This window comes from Dermacentor variabilis, chromosome 6 (genome assembly GCF_050947875.1).
Source record: "Dermacentor variabilis isolate Ectoservices chromosome 6, ASM5094787v1, whole genome shotgun sequence".
In the NCBI taxonomy this organism is placed as follows: domain Eukaryota; kingdom Metazoa; phylum Arthropoda; class Arachnida; order Ixodida; family Ixodidae; genus Dermacentor; species Dermacentor variabilis.
In genome coordinates, this window is record NC_134573.1 from 136,357,372 (window position 1) to 136,375,791 (window position 18,420).

General features: G+C 48.5%; 1 protein-coding gene across 1 annotated transcript in view; it reads right to left on the minus strand.

Moving 5' to 3' along the window:
- LOC142585277 (uncharacterized) overlaps nucleotides 1–5,734 on the minus strand; it is a 151,407-nt gene extending 145,673 nt beyond the window's left edge. The window contains exon 1 of the mRNA XM_075695909.1: nucleotides 4,436–5,734. Within this exon, the coding sequence (XP_075552024.1) occupies nucleotides 4,436–5,179 (744 nt within the window). The 5' untranslated portion in view covers nucleotides 5,180–5,734. The remainder of the gene's footprint in view (nucleotides 1–4,435) is intronic.
- Nucleotides 5,735–18,420: the final 12,686 nt, after the last annotated feature.

The window sequence follows — 18,420 nt, forward strand, 5'->3', positions numbered from 1 at the left end:
CACGTCTCTCGTCTCTACCCCTGTGCTTCGTGTTTCCACTGCGATTAGCGAACCTCGGCAGAGACGCGACACTCGCCAGCTGTTTCAGCCCGTATCTCCCGCGTCGATCTAGCAACCCGAAGATTGGAGGGACAAGCGTCAGCCGTTGAACTGACGACGTGACCTCCCGGCCTAGAGTTTCCCGAAAAAGAAGAAAAGGATATCAATAGACGGGAATGTGGCTTTAGTGCCTGCAGGAGTTTCAAATACGGCCGTTCAGCCAGCATGGAAAATATGGGCGGTGTCTGCCACGTGGTTTTGCCTAAACTTTCGCTTTCTTTCTTCAAGCGGGTTTGTGATTGATTGATTGATTGATTGATTGATTGATTGATTGATTGATTGATTGATTGATTGATTGATTGATTGATTGATTGATTGATTGATTGATTTCAATGGCGCGAGGGCTAGATGAGCAAACGGCTTTGTGCCACTGCAAATCGATTGCATTCAACAGAACGTTGCGCTACAAATGTAACAATTCGCAATGATAACGCCATGTGCTCAGTGGCTTATAGCCTCTGTCGCATACAAATCTGCAAGCGTCTGTAAGTTTAAGCCAACAAAGGCAGATAGAGGGTAATGAGGTAACGTCAGAAAAACATGTGAAGCCACCAACGCGGAGATTAGACTGTTTAGACCTATTAACACGAGTATCGGAACATTCATTTTCGCGGGGTAGTTAACCGATCGCAGCGCCAAAGTTGCCCCTAGTAATTTAAGTAGGAAACCCTACGCCTTCCGACTCACAGCGTCTCTCTAAGCGAAAGAAATGTTCACGTTCTGCCTAAGAAATTGGTGCACCCACGTTGCATGCTTCTCGTGTTTGTCCTCGATGTACGGCTGTTTTGACATGTTGACGATTCATCTTTTAAAGACAGCATGCACAGCGTTGAGATTAGGTGCTTGAATGCGCCGCACCAGTGAACGCGCTTACGTGCCTTGGTGCCATGGGGTGGTCCCATTCACCACTATCTTATCTGTGAGCGCGGGGCCTTCTTTGCTTAGCAGACGCAGATAGAGAAAGCGTATGCGTCTTACTTCCAGGGAGTGTTATTTGTGCCCTCCGTTTTAACGTGAGTGCAGTCATCGTACTCAATTTTACACTTTCTTCTAAGAAACAATCCTTCTTAGCACAATGGAAACAATACATATAGAAGGAGATAATAAATTTAAAGCCTTTTTATCTCGAAATACACTTGCAAGGCCTCCAACACTGAGAAGACGTACAAGATGCGAAGGAAATACATTGCCACGTTTTAGACCGATGTAAAATGATGCCACTTATATCAGATTAGTTAGTTTTCCTGTTAGACCTAATCAAGACGTAAATCAAAAATAGTGAACCCCAACCAGGATTTGAACTCCCGGAATCGGGGTGTGAGCCCATCGCGGGGCCCGGAAGCACCCCGTCTCTTCCGTGTTCTATACTGCCACTAAAAAAAAGAAAAGAGAGAGACCAGAAAAAAAGCTTTGCAAGTCATGTTCTTCCGAATTGTCTGCCCTGGCGAATATGTCCTTTTTTTTTTACTATGGTTAAACAAAGAAACACCCTTAATTTCCCTAAGTTAAGGATTTCCCTAAGTTTCATGCCTTAACTGGTAATTATGGCATGAAACTTAAAATCCGCCCCTTTCCGCTTCTCCATAGGAGTATTACGTGGAACGACAACACTAGCACGTTTCTTCAAACAGGAAGGGGCAAAAAAGGCAACAACACCACGATACCATTCACAGGGACGAAGTACACAATATACATGTCCTCCAAGCGCCGAGGAGTGACTCAGGGGATTTCCCCACCAGACCAGACAGCTAAGGGCACAATGCCCTCTTATATCCTGCTTCAAAGGATTGGTGTATTGATCTCTATAGATGGCTGCGAGATTGGGTATCTTGTAGAGGTGGCTAAATATAGCGCGTATATATCATATCTCAGATAGCTTCGTGAGCTTTCTTTTCTTTTTTGCTCCCCCTTCGTTGGCTTTCAACAAGTTACACGGCTGTACAAACTGGTTGTCGAGACATTTTATCGATGTTTGTAAGAGAAAGCGGGAGATAAAGCGCGTTTTTTGCAGGAAGGGCGATTCGAAGCGACATCTACGGAGATTGTGCCTTGATTTTACCTTGAATTTGAAGACCTTTAATGCCTGCCTTGAAGCGCAACTCGTGCCTCGTTTGAAAACAGCGCAATGGAAACGAACTGTACTCGCAGACAACTTTCTGTGGCAATGAAGGGAAAGCTACGATGGCGAAGCTTCTGCAAATGTGTTACCGCTCCAAGTAGTCCGCCAGCGTTTGACAGCTTTTGGTTGCTCGGAACAGCCGCTGAATCGACGCAGCTTCCATGTACGGCGGTTTCGCGTTTGCCCAGACGTAGAAGGGAAAAGCCGCAAAATAAGTAAACTTTTACATTCCGTGGTGTGTTTTGTCTTATTTAACTGTTTCTAATGAGGTGTGTATGGTTTCTCCTTCCCAGCGTAAACTAACGTGGATTAAAACGCGGAAATCTTTTCAGAAGCGCTCTCGCTCGTGCGCGCTTTGCCTCCGTACCTTTCCCTTCATTGCCACAAAAAGTTGTCCGCGAGTATAGTAACAGACGACATGAGCGACGGCTCGAAAATCGTCTGGCGATTGACAACTGTCGTCTGCTAACTGATCTATGTCTCTTGCGCCGTTTTTCAGGTACGGGATCCAACTGAGTAGATCAAGCCAACGCCTGACCGTAACCCGTGACCGATTTTCGACATATCGTTTGTGCTTATACTGGCCCGTCACATTTTACACGAAGCATTGAATTACTTCCGCGCATTCTGTTTCTCGGAGATGTGGGCAGCCCCGCACTCCAGAAGTCAGCACGGAGTGTTTGCTGTTAGAAGTCCTCTATACCTCTCTTCTGACTGTACGACGCTGCTACGGTAACAGTGGCGTGTAGTCAGGTGCCACTGTAATTTGTACGAAGCAGGAAATCTAAAACCAAAAGTTTGCAAATTTTCTACTGTGATGAGGCTCGTGATCTCGGTTGGTTTAGTAGCCCGGTCTGGCTGTACGACACCACGCGTTGCGGTGGACAAGTAAGTGGCACGGCCTTTCCACGGCAATTGAAGTAGAGGACACCTGCTACACGTCCTCTATTTATTTATTTACAACTCCTCCAGTTTCCCGAGAAGACAGGACGCCGTAGCTAGGTTCACAGAGCACTTTTGTTATGCAAAACACGTTGTGGAGACATCTGTGCAGGCACGACGTGCTATGTACGTACACGTGAAATGATCACTTAAACTGCATCCAAGCACACCGTAACTGGCTATCGGTGACATGAGGACGGTGCGCCAACTGGTCGGTGACATCGGCATGCGTTCGCAAGTCGCATATGTGCACCTAACGATGAGTGTAAACAAGTGGGTAAATGTGGATTCTTTTATCAGCCGGAACTAACCTTGTTTTCGCGGAAAGCAAGAATATAAGCGACAGAGATAACGCGAACTTTTATTACCAAAAAGACTGCCTGCAGTTGAGCATTTCACGCAGCAGCGCTCTCGACGCTGAAACTTTTTATAGCGTTTATAGCGATTAAACTATTTTTTTTTGTCAGGTTTCGATAGGAGAAAAAGAGAAATATGAGGGTAACGTGGATTATGACCACGTTATCTTTACGCATACTCGGTTGCGCTGTTTCGTTTGCTGCGTCATGCAGACACCGCAGACAGAACGTCGAACGGCCATTGCAAACGTGTCGAAACTGAGATGGTTTCGCAATCGCTCAACCAACAGCAACGCCCCCCTTCGTTTGCTTCAGAAACTAGCTAGCGCAAGAACGTCCTCTCGGATTGCATTTTTCACTTAAGAAGCGCCCTTAAAAATCACGGTGTTCATTATTAGAAGTTCTTTTCTTTTTTGTCCTTCACTCATTAAGCTGAGGACACTTGTATATGTACCCTGAGTGTCATTCCTGGTTCTCATTTTGCTGGAGAAGTACGTACTATGCCGCATTAAAAAAGACCTGGGCTGCAGAGCTTCTTTTTTTTTATTCCTTTCAGAAAACGAGCTTTCGTTGGTATGAATTACTACAACGCGATATCATTTCGCGCGTTGCTGAGCTAAGAATCGAAGGCCTCTGCTCTCCTGCTCGCCTATCGGAATTCTCTGGCGGTTAAACAACGAGAAATGCTGGTTTGTGACACTTTTGACGTTGCCATATTCGTTTCCTCGATACGCTACAGAACGAAAAGAACAGTACGACTATACTGGGACACCGTCATTTGCGCGGGCTGGTGCCAGCGCGCGTAAGCGTCTCGCTGAAAGATGCTTCTGACGGCTTTCCGGCAACGCACCCCAGTCCGGTCGCCCCCCAACACGCGCGCTTATGTCACACACACCGGCAAACAGTATACGAAGCTCACCTGGTTCTCCGATCGCAGTATCTTCAACTGGTCGTTGATGAGGGCGTACTTGGCGGCCTCCTCCTTGCGCAAGGCGCGCTCCTTCTTGAGCTCGGGGCTCCAGAAGGTCTTGATGCTGTGCATGCTGGAGCCGAGCTTCTGCGTGGTCGCGTCCAGTTCCCGCTTGACGCTCCCGTATTGACTCTGGAGCTCGTTAAGCCGGCTCTGCAGCTCGGCCACGAAGCTCCCACCGCCGCCGCCTCCGCGGCCACTGCTGCCGTAGTCCCGGTACGGGTCGCCGTCGATGGTGGTTTCGCGGTACATGTCTTCGCGGTACCCTCCGCCTCCGCGGCGGCCCAGGTCCACGGCGCCGCGCTCCAGGGACCGGTCTCGGATGGGCATGAAGTCCTGGTCGACGACGCCGACGCCCGGGTACGAGGAGCGCATGGGCGGCGGCGCGGCGCGTGTGGCCGACCGGCTCCGGTGCGAGACCCGTAGGTCCGGCTCGTCGCCGTAGTAGTCGTGCGTGGACATGGTCAGCGGGCTGTTGTTGCTCGAGCGGCTCACGCCGTACGGTCCGGTGGGCCGCATGCGGCGGCCCTGCGACGGCGACGAGAGGTTTCGCGCGATGGGACTTCCCCTGGCAGACGGCGGCTGCGAGATGGACGCGTAGGACGTCTTAGGCGGCCCCAGCATCACGTCGCGCGAGCTCTGGGCCGCCCGGGGCGACCTCTGCGAGCCGCCGTACATGTCGCGGGAGGACATGGGTCTACGCTGCGATCGCTTGCTCTTCTCCTGCTGCTTCTGCTGCGCCGCCTCGCTCAGCTAGCTGCCGGCCTCGGGAAGGCCCCCTCCGGCTCGGAAATGCACGGTCCGCATCCGCGCCTCACTCAGCTCGTCGTCGCGGCCGCCGAAGAGACCGAGGCCGCCGCCGCCGCAGCAGCAGCCGCCGCCACCGGCATCGCGCCACTCACGCACGCGGCGCTTCGATCCGGCCGATGGCCGCGCTGCTCTTCCGCACTCCGCCGCCGGGCTGGCACTCGGGTCTCCGTGTATCCACTATGGGTCGCGGGGCGGGCACCACCGAGCTGCGGGCTTGGGCACCAAGCGTCGTTCGCGCACTGCACGCACCTGGGACCTTCTTCCTTCCGGCGGTGATGGCCGCCCTCCCTTGGGGCGGGATGAACGCCGGGATGAGAAAATGCGGCTCCCGCGAGCGGTCGTCTGTCGCGGCAGCAAAACGGACCGCCCCGCCGAGGCTTCACCGAGCAGCAAGCGCGCGAGCCGGACGGCTCCTCTCCTTCGCTCTCCGTCGCTCGTGTTTGCAGCGTCCGCCCCGCGATGGAGCCACTTGCGTCAACAAATGGAAGGGGCCGCCGCGCGAACGGGAAGCCCGTCCGCCGCGGCGCGCGCGCGCGCGCGCGGTGGCGGTCACGTGATTTGGCTGCTATATGGCGATACTCACTAGATGGATCCTTCTTTCTCTCCATGTTTGCTTCGCGCCGATCTTCGACTTATTCACCGCTCCCTTTTGGATACGAGGCTCCTGCTTTCTCCTACGTCCGTGTCGTCTTCTATCAAGAGTGTGAGGGTAGTTAAAATACACCAGCGTTGCTGCAAGAACTCGGGCCTGTTTTCCTTCGAATTCAGCGGCAGATGTGAACGCCAACGTTACGTCAATTTACGCATCTAACTTTCGTTCCTTCGTAGCCCCCAAAAAGACAGATTAAGAAACTGCGCAGGGATTCTAAAGCCATTAATGATTGGCTTTCGTCACGCTTGCATTTTCGAAACTGCCGTGTCATGTTCTCTTTCCTTGCATCCTTCTTTCTTTGTTTTTTCGTCTACGGAACTGGAAGCGGATCTAAATTTAGCGCACCGGTGCACACCAACGAACGTCCCCCGTCACGTGAAGAAAAGGCCGCCATCAGTCGCGTCGTGGTTACGAAATTTGCGAGTGGTAGTTGAGACGGATGTTCGTTTCGACGTCGAAAGCAGAAGCTGAGCTGAACTTCGTCGCTCGCTATTTTCCTGCGGCGATACCGTGGCACGGGCTGCACAGTTCTTAGCTCAAAAGCCGCGATTGTGTGGGCATCGAGAGTAGCAACTTACAGATTCGGCGAAGCGGCAGTTTCACACCAGCATTTTCTATTATTTTCGTGCGTGACACAAGAGCAGCACCAGCCAAGTGAACTATAATTTTCTGCTGCAGAAGTTTTCGTGAATCGAAGAGCTAACCTCTTGTTCATGCTTCGCACGTTAAGCTCCCTTGTTCCTGGATGCGTCGGGTTCTATTCGATTTTACTGTATCCTCAAACGCAGAAGTCAAATGCAATTGATCATCATCATCATCATAATCATCATCAGCCTGGTTACGCCCACTGCAGGGCAAAGGCCTCTCCCATACTTCTCCAACAACCCCGGTCATGTACTAATTGTGGCCATGCCGTCCCTGCAAACTTCTTAATCTCATCCGCCCACCTAACTTTCTGCCGCCCCCTGCTACGCTTCCCTGCCCTTGGGATCCAGTCCGTAACCCTTAATGACCATCGGTTATCTTCCCTCCTCATTACATGTCCTGCCCATGCCCATTTCTTTTTCTTGATTTCAACTAAGATGTCATTAACTCGCGTTTGTTCCCTCACCCAATCTGCTCTTTTCTTATCCCTTAACGTTACACCTATCATTCTTCTTTCCATAGCTCGTTGTGTCGTCCTCAATTTGAGTAGAACCCTTTTCGTAAGCCTCCAGGTTTCTGCCCCGTAGGTGAGTACTGGTAAGACACAGCTATTATATACTTTTCTCTTGAGGGATAACGGCAACCTGCTGTTCATGATTTGGGAATGCCTGCCAAACGCACTCCAGCCCATTCTTATTCTTCTGATTATTTCCGTCTCATGATCCGGATCCGCCGTCACTACCTGCCCTAAGTAGATGTATTCCCTTACGAATTCCAGTGCCCCGCTGCCTATTGTAAATTGTTGTTCTCTCCCGAGACTGTTAAGCATTACTTTAGTTTTCTGCATATTAATTTTTAGACCCACTCTTCTGCTTTGCCTCTCCAGGTCAGTGAGCATGCATTGCAATTGGTCCCCTGAGTTACTAAGCAAGGCAATATCATCAGCGAATCGCAAGTTACTAAGGTATTCTCCATTAACTTTTATCCCCAATTCTTCCCAATGCAGGTCTCTGAATACCTCCTGTAAACACGCTGTGAATAGCATTGGAGATATCGTATCTCCCTGCCTGACGCCTTTCTTTATTGAGGCGTCAGGCAGGAGATTGCAGCGGTGGCGTAGAGGTAGAACACCCGCCTCGCGTGCAAGAGGTCCGTGGTTCGAATCCCGGTGCCGGCAATTTTCCACCGGATTAAAAAAAAAAAAGATCCGCGTGTTGATAACATTGCACAAACAGGCCTGGAGTGTGGCCTGATCCCGGTGACCAGAACCGGTAACACACTCCCTCACCAGAGCAGGATTGGCCACCCTGGTGCAGTACTTGGCCACAACCTCCTATGAACACAACGATCAAAATGCAATTGATATTATTATTAAATTGCGGAGTTTAAGGTCCCGCAACAACACTGTGGGGTATGAGAGGCTCCGCAGTAGAGGGCTCTGGATTAATTTCGATCACTTTAGGTTCTTTAACGCGAAACCAGTGCACCATACACAAAAGCTCTTGGGTTTCGACTCCGCCGGAATGAGGTCGCCGCGGCCTCGGGTATCGCACCCATGGCCTCGTGCTGGCAGCACAAGGCCACAGTTCCTGAGCCACAACGATGGCACGTACCAGCAGTGAGTCACCAATGCAGTGTACCTATATCTGAAGAGAGGTGCTACCAAACACATATTGTTTAAGGAACGCAAAGTTTATTTCTCAGAACCATCTTTTTATTACACCCGCAATGTTTGTTCGATCACAATAAAATGTGAACAAAAAGATGCCATCTCTCTTTGACAGCATTAGGTGAGACATATTCCGGTAGCTGTCGTGTAAGTGCTACGTCGCGTCATCTTTGCTGTAGTATTTCTTTATTAAAACCGGAAGCCTCAGCTTCTTTAGCACGAAAGCACAAGTCGACGAAAACAGAACGAAAGACTACTTTACGCTGTTAGTACCGTCACGTCAGTGACAAAATTCGAGAAATGGTTAGCCCTTGCGACGTGTATCACAAGCGCAAGCTAGGGCCTTGAATGGACGGCCTTGGTCGCAGTGGTTATGCTTCCTGCTTCTCTCTTGGAAACTGTTCAACTCTTTGTCAGGAGAAGTTGCGCCGGAAGTTAGTAGCCTGGTGTCTCTAGTAGCTTGCAACGAGACATTCCTGTAAAGAAAAATCGGCGAGAGGTATTTAGTCTGTGGTAACGTGCAGGCGCTGTTTTTTCTCGCGGATCAAGCATTCGACGCTGCTACGACACTCTTCTCGTGTGCATCAATTGTATCCCGCGCGCGTTCTACGCACGACGTATCCAGAGCATTTCTTTTTTCTACTGCGCTGCGTGTAAGGACATGGCATATTTCGCTACATGCGAGATAGCGATAGTGTTTATCGCGATCTTGCCCCCGCCCCCTTTTTTTTCTAATGCAGGTGACGCGAAAGAAGACACACGAATTTATTTTGTCAGTGTTTCTGTGCATATGAATGGATACTTAGCGATTTGCTCATAAAATATAGCGATAAGCGGATCAAGCATTCGACGCTGCTACGACAGTCTTCTCGTGTGCATTAATTGTATCTCGCGCGCGTTCTACGCACGACGTATCCAGAGCATTTCTTTTTCTACTGCGCTGCGTGTAAGGACATGGCATATTTCGCTACATGGGAGATAGCGATAGTGTTTATCGCGATCTCGCCCCCGCCCCCTTTTTTTCCTAATGCAAGTGACGCGAAAGAAGACACACGAATTTATTTTGTCAGTGTTTCTGTGCATATGAATGGATACTTAGCGATTTGCTCATAAAATATAGCGATAAGCGTTTCCTGTGTTCCGAGCTCAAAATGCACGCACAAAAATTTGAGCTAACCAACAGGCGTGCAAGACTCCGTACCATGGCCCCCCCCCCCTCACTCCCAAGCACTACCACAAGGAGAATCTGACCCTACACGTATGCTGCACCGCATAGATGTCATTTGTGCGGCGAAGCCATATCTAACGAATATATTTGATTGATTGATTGATTGATTGATTGATTGATTGATTGATTGATTGATTGATTGATTGATTGATTGATTGATTGATTGATTGATTGATTTAAAGGGATGAGTGAGTGAATGATAACCTGCATGAACGATCTCCGCCCCCCAACAGCCACGATGTAACTGCCCCTACAAATGTGGTTCAATTCGGGTATAAATTCTGCAGTGAAGCTATTTCATGCGAGTACATTGATTGATTGGTTGATTGACAGATTTATTTATTTACTTATTTATTTATTTATTTATTGATCAGATAAAATAGTGACCAGCTCGCAGGCAAGATTTCCCACGTCAGCCCTATATCAACACTGTGTAACTGCCCCTGCGAGTGCGCCGCACCCGACAAATCAAGCTTATGCGGTGAAGCCAGTTGTGACGCGCACATTTATTTATTTATTTATTTATTTATTTATTTATTGCATCATTCGTAAATTTATTCATTGATTTATGAATTCCGCTAGTTACTTTGACACCCCCAGATTGGTGCCTGCGTTTTTTCAGGCACATGCACAGCACTCCCGCGCCCCCAAAAGGCATACAGATCGAACTGCCTTCCTTATCTTCTACGAAAATAAAGTTTACAATCGTTTCCCAGACCAATTCCGTGTGTTTGGTGCTATATTTCGGCACGTAGCTTTCATAAATGCGCGCTCTTCGTCTCTCTCTCTTCATTATTTTTTTTTACTTCTGAACTAGCTTCCCCCTTGCGCGCGGCATTTTCGGGGCCAACGGGCAAAGCAAGCGGTCAGCCCAAACTACGAGATGCTTTTCTAATCGCCTTGCGAAAAACTCGACGTAGCCTGAATAAAAAGGACTAAGCGGCCGAGGGACAACAAAGGGGCTGCGGACAGCAAAAAAAAAAGGAGTCGAAACCCCGAGCGCTGCCGCTCTCTCGAAAGCCGCGCGCGCCCCAGATCTGTGGCTGTTTCATAAATTCAACTGGAGGCGAAAGTGTGTTGCGGTGTCTCGAAAATCGATCGTCGCTACACTCGCGTGCGTGGCCTGCTGCAACTGCGTGCTTGGGTAGGCTCGCCACGGACTGCCAACGTGACCGGCGAACACTGCCGCGTCTCGACAGGGCGCTTCGGCCTTGCCGTTGGCGGCGTCGGGTGGTGGACGCTGGGGTGTCGATGACCTGCCTTCTGGACGGGGCGGGGGAAAGATTCACCTACGCCCCCTCCCCCCTATTTCGGGTGGAGGGGGAGTCGTCTACACCCCCCTCTCCTTCCTCCATTTGCAGCGGGCGAGGGAACTTCCCTGTGCTGACGTCACCCAACACCTAGAACTAGAATGACTATTCCGGACACACATCCCGGCACGCAGAACTTAGAGACGGGGATGCACGAACTTGCATCGCAAGAGCAGTCGCGCATGCCCAGACGACAGAGAGACAACAACAAAAGAAATAGACGCGCTGCGCGCAAGAAGAGAATAAAAAATAAAAGAGACAGACCAGATAGACGCAGTCTCTTTTGCCCTTAGCATCGGTTGGCATGGTTGCAAGTCATTTACTTTGTTATTGCTATTTTTGTCCGCAGTGCAGATTTCCTTTAATAAATTATTCCTAGAAGGTGGTTGTACCTATATAAGGAGCACAGGTTACTTCTGTTAACATAGAACAAGCACATAAAAAATACGAATGTGAGAAAGCGCTAAAGGAACAAAGGAAGACAATGATTTGAAGGAATAATGTGACCACAGGAATGTGGGCACAGGAAGTGAAGATTGTTTTAATTCTCGTGATCCTCGTAAAACACCTCGTACACTACAACGCTTCATACTCCTTCAATAATAACTCGATAACGATTACGCAAAACACTAATTCCTGATATGAACTTATGAAGTAACCAGTACCCTCGGAACTGCGTGTAAGTAGCTTAGTCATCTTCTTGCCTTTGCTCTTCGAGGAAAATGACGCCGATTTGACCTAGACCGCTGTGTCGCCGCTGACGACGAAGAAGCCAATGTGAAATACGTCTCAAATACTGCGGTAATGAAAAGAAAGTCCCGGATGCAGCGTCAATGTTCCAACCGGTCACACAATGTTACGTCTTCACCTCTGTATTTGGGTAAAGACAAGCGGCCTTGCTATGAGAAACGTGAAGACGTGTTTTGCCTTTTCCGCGTACGAGGAAGTGATGCTTTCAGCACATAATCGTGGTACCTTAAACTGGGCTTTTTCGGCTTTCGTAGCACACGAGGAGGTAATAAAAATCGAATTGAAAAGAGATTATTTCACTGTGCTGTCGCCAGGTTGGAAGAGAATATAGTTTTATGATTCTAAGCACTATACGTACCTAGGAGAGGAATGTTTCTTTCTTTCGCGTTTTGGCTTATATGTTGCTCTAACTGTTTATCACGAATGTACTTCATGGTTACTTTTTTTTCTTTTCTTTTTCGGGCTAATATTGCACCCGCACTCAAAGTAAGTTTCCGACATGTGATGTTCATACTTATATCTACACATTATATATTCAGCACCTCATGCTGTCTCTTCCGCTAGATACCCTACTTGGTCCGTGTTTAAATTTTGCTTTCATTTGGAAAAAGCCGAAGCTTCGAAATTAAGCAGTATTTCTTCATTCCTAATCTACAAGACCTTAGACTGCCAGCTAGTTGTTTTCTGCTAATTCTTCATGTGTAATTTCTCTAATGTTCTAAAACGTAAAAACAACGACAATAAACATCGAAGACAAGAAAAAAAGAAGGAAAGAAAGAAAGAAACTAGGATCGCTGGTCTCTCATGCTTATATTGGCTTGAGTGACAGATAATATTTGTTTTATAGTTACACTAAAAATTCTACCTTGTCACACAAGAATGCTGAAGCCTTAGAAACGCCAACCAGTGAAGTAAACGCGGTATTTAAGGACTCTGGCGTGGAACTTATTGTACTTTAACTCTAATAATAATAATATAATATATGGGGTTTTACGTGCCAAAACCACTTTCTGATTATGAGGCACGCCGTAGTGGAGGACTCCGGAAATTTTGACCACCTGGTGTTCTTTAACGTGCACCTAAATCTAAGTACACGGGTGTTTTCGCATTTCGCCCCCCATCGAAATGCGGCCGCCGTGGCCGGGATTCGATCCCGCGACCTCCTGCTCAGCAGCCTAACACCATAGCCACTGAGCAACCACGGCGGGACTTTAACTCTACGACTGTCATAACAGCAACGCACTTGTACGATATTGTTTTCCTACTTGCTTCTATGCTTTCGCCTGCCCTCCTGTATCTATGTATAAAAAAGTATTTATGAATACCGTTATTTCCATTACTATCAATGGTCTCGCCAACTCCTTTTCTATGTTTCCTAGCTACCTTCCTTTGTTCTGTTTTCTCTTCGTTAAAGATATGCGCGAAATCCGTCAATGAGACCCTCTGCTAAAACCATTAACAAAGGCACGCGCCAATGTCAGTCCCGAAAGCTGCCTCAATACGCACTCATTCGAGAATCGTTTATAAATGAAACAAAGGATGGGCGTATTTTTCGCTTAAGTAAGTGCCTTCGAGCTCAGTAGTCGTGTACACTTAACTGCACAAAATGAACGTCGGCTTTTGCGTCCGGTTATTCCTGAGCCCCACGTGGCTCACTCGGGGAGCATTTAACCAGACGCGCCCGTTACCCTGTTGACCCACTGACCACAAAGAACAAGATCAGTAATTCACGTTGTGAATCGCATCAAATCTTTTAAAGCGCAATTGACCAAACTTCGGCGTTTTGACAAAACGAACTGATGACCCTATCAATCATTGAGGGAGAAGTTGGTTTATCTCAGATTCAAGAACTCTGCTGACAGCAACGTGAGCGTTCGGTGCTTTAGCCCAGCTCCCGCTCTGAGATTTCGCAAATTTGCCTTGAAACTTTTGGCTGCAAAAACAACAAATGAATTCCACTTTTAATGAAACGCATGCTTACATGCCTGCGCGCGCAGTTCCTGCTTTTGTCAAGATGCAGGTGAGTGCTTATTGATCACGGCAAACGGTTCAACAACAGTTTCTCTTTTGTTTAATCACCTTGTATGCTTTGTGTCTATACCTGCCTGCCTGCCCGCCACATTGCGCTAAGTTACCCTAGTTAGAACACGCCAAACATGGAAAGGCGGCGTTCACAGGCCATGTTTTTGCATTGCCGAAATTATCTTCCACGACCTGAGATGTTTTCCTTGTATGTATTTTCTTCAATTGCCCAAATATTAGGTGCCACGGAAAAAAAAGGAATGCTCTAAACGCATAATTGATTTGTGTTCTCGAAGGAGTCGTTAGCGGCGTTTGACGACATCGTTCTACGAAATACCAAGTTTCAGACTACTGATAGTAATAGCGTGTGACAACCATACTAAGAAAAATTATAGGACAATGCATGAAGAGTCTCTCGACGCAGAAAATCATATAAATGTGCAATGCAATAATGCACAATGTTAAGTATGCATCGCGAAACCACTTAAGCAATGCAATCTGACATGCGCTGAAAGAGCGGAAAGATCTTAAGCTTACATGCACCTAACAAGTCAGAATTATGAGAGCACGCAAAGTAAAATAAAATGAACCTATATTCTGCATTGAAATTGATACGCGTGCTAATTAAAGCACACATGTAAGGCAATGAAACAAAGTAATTTACCGTTCGCATCCGAAGCATTCTAGAGCAAAAAATTACAGCTCAAGAAGATGACTTTTTATATCGTCGCTGCTGAAAACTTTTTGCACTGTAAAATTGGATGGCTTTTTCTAATAATTAAGATTTCATTTTACAGTTTGTCTACATGAATAGCAGCTGACACAGCTGTAAACATACAGTGTGCTAGTAGTCACGTAGTACCCTGCCGGAAGACGGGTCAGAGACAACCACACAGATTGATTGATTGATTGATTGATTGACGCCACACATATTGATAGCCTCCCCACATGAACGAGCATGGAAACTGCCCCGGCAAGTGTGCTGCCTGGCAAAGGTCCATTTTATGCGGCAGAGCCATTTTTGAAAATGAACGACATTGATTGATTGATTGATTGATTGATTGATTGATTGATTGATTGATTGATTGATTGATTGATTGATTGATTGATTGATTGATTTGCAACACACACGCACACAGAAAGGCTCGCCACCGCAACAACCATGCAAAGATGCTGCACCTTGTATATTATATTTGTGCGGCAAAGCCATCTTTAACGTGCAGACTTATTTTATTTATTTATTTATTTATTTATTTATTTATTTATTTATTTATTTATTTATTATGTGGGTAATGTTCCAAAACAATATAGAGGTCATAAGACAAGCCACGGTAGAGATCATGCGGCGTGTTGAACTTTTGCCTAAATCCCGGTACACGAGTATTCTTGCACAATACAACGATACGTGTGCGGCTGCCGAGTCCAGAATTCAAGCACGCTAACTTTTGTTTAGCATGCTTAGCCTACTGGATTCAATGAGCCGCCGCAGCGCTGAGCGTCGCTTACAATCTACTCCTCCCCGCGCTTAGAGCACTGCAGTGAACTGCGTCGATTTTGTGTGTTTTAGCGACGCGTCTGGCAGAGACGCAATACACTTGCTGCCAGCTTAGCTTCGAGACGACTAAAGAGGTCAAGTGTACGTACACACCATATTGCTAAGCTCAATCGACTCGGCAGTGGATCAAAAGCAGTGTTGCGCGTTTTTCTTGCCGGCACGAGCATTGCGCGCACGCCAAGCAGCGTTCCGGCTGAACAGCTGTGTGATAATTGTGAGGACACACCGGTCGCAGAGAAGAGGACTGCTGACGCTAAGGTAAAAAACTATCCAATATGTATTCATTGAATGGTTGCATACGAAGCGAGTGCTTCGCCTGAGTACTAAGCTTCGTTACATCCTGGGGTGGCCTGTTTCAGAAGCGCGCAGGGGGTCGTCGGGGTGCCGCAACATTCGAGGCTATAGAATGGCGTTTCTGTCGAGCACTAACAGTATGCTCGTAGTAAAATGTCTAAAAGGTTATTAGTCCAAAATCTCACGATTCGACAGTGGTTACTACACATTATTTTTCTAAAGGTAAGTTATTTGAAGAAGTCAGATACTTTGGACCATTGCGTGTGCCGAACGAAACAGAAAACGCTTCTTGTAAACGAATAATGACGCGTTAGTGATTCGCGAGATGAAATAGTACTCACTTGGCACTGCTGAAAAGTGAGGGACCAGAATAAGGTAGACGGACGCAGAATTGTAAATTAGTTAATTAATTCTAGCCTTCCTCCAGCTATCTTACCTCCACGTCTTGACGCGGTATATGAAGCTTTCACATTGTAAAAATTCAAAGATACTCGACCGATCGCCGATCACTGACAATCACCTCGACCAATCAACAGCATCGGGCTCCAACACTCCTTGAGCGGGAGCACACCTGGGTATGCATAGTGCCGACGGCTTGCCTCCTGCAAAGCAGAGTAATCTAGCGAACCGTCTTCAACGAAACAACGGCATTCTTCGAGCACCGAGGGGCGTTTCCATTTCCCGACACCCGTTTCTCAGCAACACCACTCCTTCTTCGCGTACAGACTTCACGCACCCTGCGCGAAACCTAAACTCGCTCACGACTCAGAGCGCGTCGCACGCTTACAACGAGGCAGTTCCGCAGCCGACCGGCCACCAGTACCGGCACGCTTCGAGTATACGCAGTTACACTATAAGCATAGCGCGGGAAGGAGGAACGACAAAGACTAGACAGAACGAGCGCTATCCGCTACTAGCGCTTGTTCTTTCTAGTCCTTGTCGTCCGTCCTTCCCGCGCTATGCTTCTAGTGTAACTATGTATTACCAACCAGCCCAAGCCTAAACCCTTCTGGAGAGTATACGCACCCTGACAACGCTGAGCGGGAAGATGAAGTTGTAGTCCTTCCACGTGATGGCCCTCGTGCGGCGACTGTTCATGCGCGGCTTCCAGAGCAGGCCCCGGTACTTCGCCTTGCGCGCGCACAGGCACGGGTAGAAGCTCATCTCGTCTCCCCCCGTCACCTCCTCGGCGGGCGCTGGCAGGGGGTCGTCGGGCGGAGGCTGCACGTCGATGGGCGCGGGCGGGGGCTCCGTCGACGTCGTTGACGTCGCTGCGGTGACCACGGGCAAGGACGGCTCGTCTTCGCGGCTGCCTTCGTCGTCGCCCTCCGGGGGCGGGTCATCTGCTGAGAGAGAGAGGCGAACTGATATTGTACGGACGGCTCGTTGTCCGAGCCGCCGCCTCTGGTAACACGTCGGGCGTTAGAGTTTGAGGGAGAGAAATTCGTCGAACCCGCTGGATGTACCGCGCGAGGAGTCGTCAGAGCGCTTGAGTCGCGAGAGAGAGAAAGCCAGGAGAGGAAGGGCGGTGAGGAGAGCCGGTCCATGGCGTCCGGTTTGGGCTACCCTACACAGAGGTGCCCGATTTTCGATCGTCACAGCCCTAAGAAGCCAGCAAATAAGGAAGCCAAGGAAAGCGTAAGGGAAGCTGTTTGTAGCTTTGAATTGATGTCTATAAGTTATGCATTAATGAGAAATGAATAACGGACGAAAAAAAAATAAACAACTTGCCGCCAGTGGAGGCCGAACCCACAACATTCGCATTACACGTGCGACACGCTACCATTTGGGTCACTTGGTGCGGAAGCGTGCTGAAATGTAGCGCTAGAGCACGAGGCACAACGCGGAGGCGTAAGCACTTCTCGCAGGTGACCGCTTTTTCCCGAATGTCACTGTTATCATGTTATTGTTATCGCCCAAGACTTACTTGGCGTATCCAAAACTTTGCTACTATTGCCACGAATTCGGCATCGAGACGGGCGCGTATAATGGTATGGTACGCGCGCCGCGAGTAGTCAGCGCGTTTACACGAAAACGACAAAAACGGGTCGGGTTCGCTTGGTGGGTTGAGATTTGGTTGACATGCTCATGTAAATGCTATAGCCGGCCGGAATGAGCGAGCGTCAAATAAGGCTGAGCCAGCGCGACTACATGGTTGACCCAGGCCGACCCATCTGAGGTTCACACGTAAACATGCACAGGTCGAGTCGGTGTTCCGCAGCCAGCAGCGACTAACCGGACTCGCTGTCTTACCTATGGCCTAGACGCATGCTGTCGTAAGAATCTCGGCCCGTTAGGTACGAGTTGGTGCGAACGCTGCCGAGTCGCGCTGTCTGAGCCTGACTTCTGACTCAACCGGCTCCTGTTTGGTTCGTGTGAACGTAGCCGGTGTTGCATGCTCTCGAATCTACGTGAACACCAATGAATCCCCTGAAATGCAGTACAGTGACACGTGTATAAATGCCGAAATGACTTGAGCTGTGTGATTGGATTCTGCTACCACTTATTGTGTTCGGCGCAATCTATCCTCACTTCTCTGTTTCTTTTTCTGTTTTTTTTTCTTGCTTTTATTGCGCACAGGTTTGACCAGTAAAGCGTTTGATTCTTTTTTAAATATTCTTGGTAGCGCCTCTGCTTACGGAAGACGAAATAGGTAGCTGAGGACGCAGCCAGGGCCCAAGGGCTGCCGGCCGCCGTTCGGGCGAGGACATGTATGCCTAAGCTGCCGGGCACTAAATAAAGTTATCTCTCTTCCTCTCTTCACCGTCTGAGCCAACACTGGCCGTATTCCTCATACAGCCAGTGTTGGAGCATGCTTGTGTTGTTTGGTCTCCTCGTAAACAGCACGAAATTAATCCCTTAGAATCCGTTCAAAGAAAGGCAACAGGCTTTATCTTTCCCCGCTACGACCGCGACTTTTCTCCATCCAAAGCACTAGTCTCACTGAATATAACCCGTCTCTCAACGTCGGTATAACGAGTCTTTAAATACATTACATT